The sequence below is a fragment of the Eimeria mitis genome, genomic scaffold (assembly GCF_000499745.2).
Source record: "Eimeria mitis Houghton genomic scaffold, Emh_scaff367, whole genome shotgun sequence".
Classification (NCBI taxonomy): domain Eukaryota; phylum Apicomplexa; class Conoidasida; order Eucoccidiorida; family Eimeriidae; genus Eimeria; species Eimeria mitis.
In genome coordinates, this window is record NW_013572010.1 from 6,379 (window position 1) to 7,026 (window position 648).

The 648-nt window shown below is 37.0% G+C and overlaps 1 protein-coding gene across 1 annotated transcript in view; it reads right to left on the minus strand.

The window, feature by feature from the left end:
* The window catches only part of EMH_0009720 (ATPase, AAA family domain-containing protein, putative), a gene marked incomplete at both ends in the record, with an annotated part of 2,147 nt that overhangs the window by 818 nt on the left and 681 nt on the right, over nt 1–648 (minus strand). Inside the window, 2 exons of the mRNA XM_013498729.1 lie at nt 27–160; nt 504–615. Of these exons, the coding sequence (XP_013354183.1) occupies nt 27–160; nt 504–615 (246 nt within the window). The remainder of the gene's footprint in view (nt 1–26; nt 161–503; nt 616–648) is intronic.

Genomic DNA, 648 nt, shown 5'->3' on the forward strand with positions numbered 1-648 from the left:
GGGTGTATATACAGAGAATATCGCACCTGAGGTGTACATCTATGTTTTCTCTTTCTTGCAGTATCTTTGCTTTTGCTTCTTCTTTGATTCTATCCGCCTGCAGTTTCTGCTCCAGTGCTTTCTCTTCTCTCATTTGTTGGCGCCGCATTTCTAACATTTCCTGAAACCCCATCATATTCATAAAAAAATAAATTAAAAAAAATAAAATATTTATAAATATTTATTTATAAATATAATAGGGGTATTATAGTATTCATCAAGAAAAAAAACACAACACAATTCAAACAAATACCCATACATACACCTCACTGCTAGCCCCCAGTTGCAGCTACAAATTTTTTCTATAAGAGCGAGAAGAAGCAGAAACAAGAGAAAGTTGTTTTCTTTTGTTGCTGCATCTCTGCGGTGTATGCATGCATGCATGCATGCATGCATGCATGCAGCTCGATCCCCGTTCAGTATGAAATAAAAAAAAGGGGTTGGTGGGTGTTACTGCTGCTCACTGCCTCTGTTTTTTTTCTCTGTTCTTCTTGTCTTAGAAACTGCTGGTGCTGCTGTCTTAGCCACTCCTCGTTCTGTCTCTGCTGATCCTGCAGCTTCTTCTGGTATGCCTCTCTATGAAAAAAAAAAAAAAAAAAAAAAAAAAAA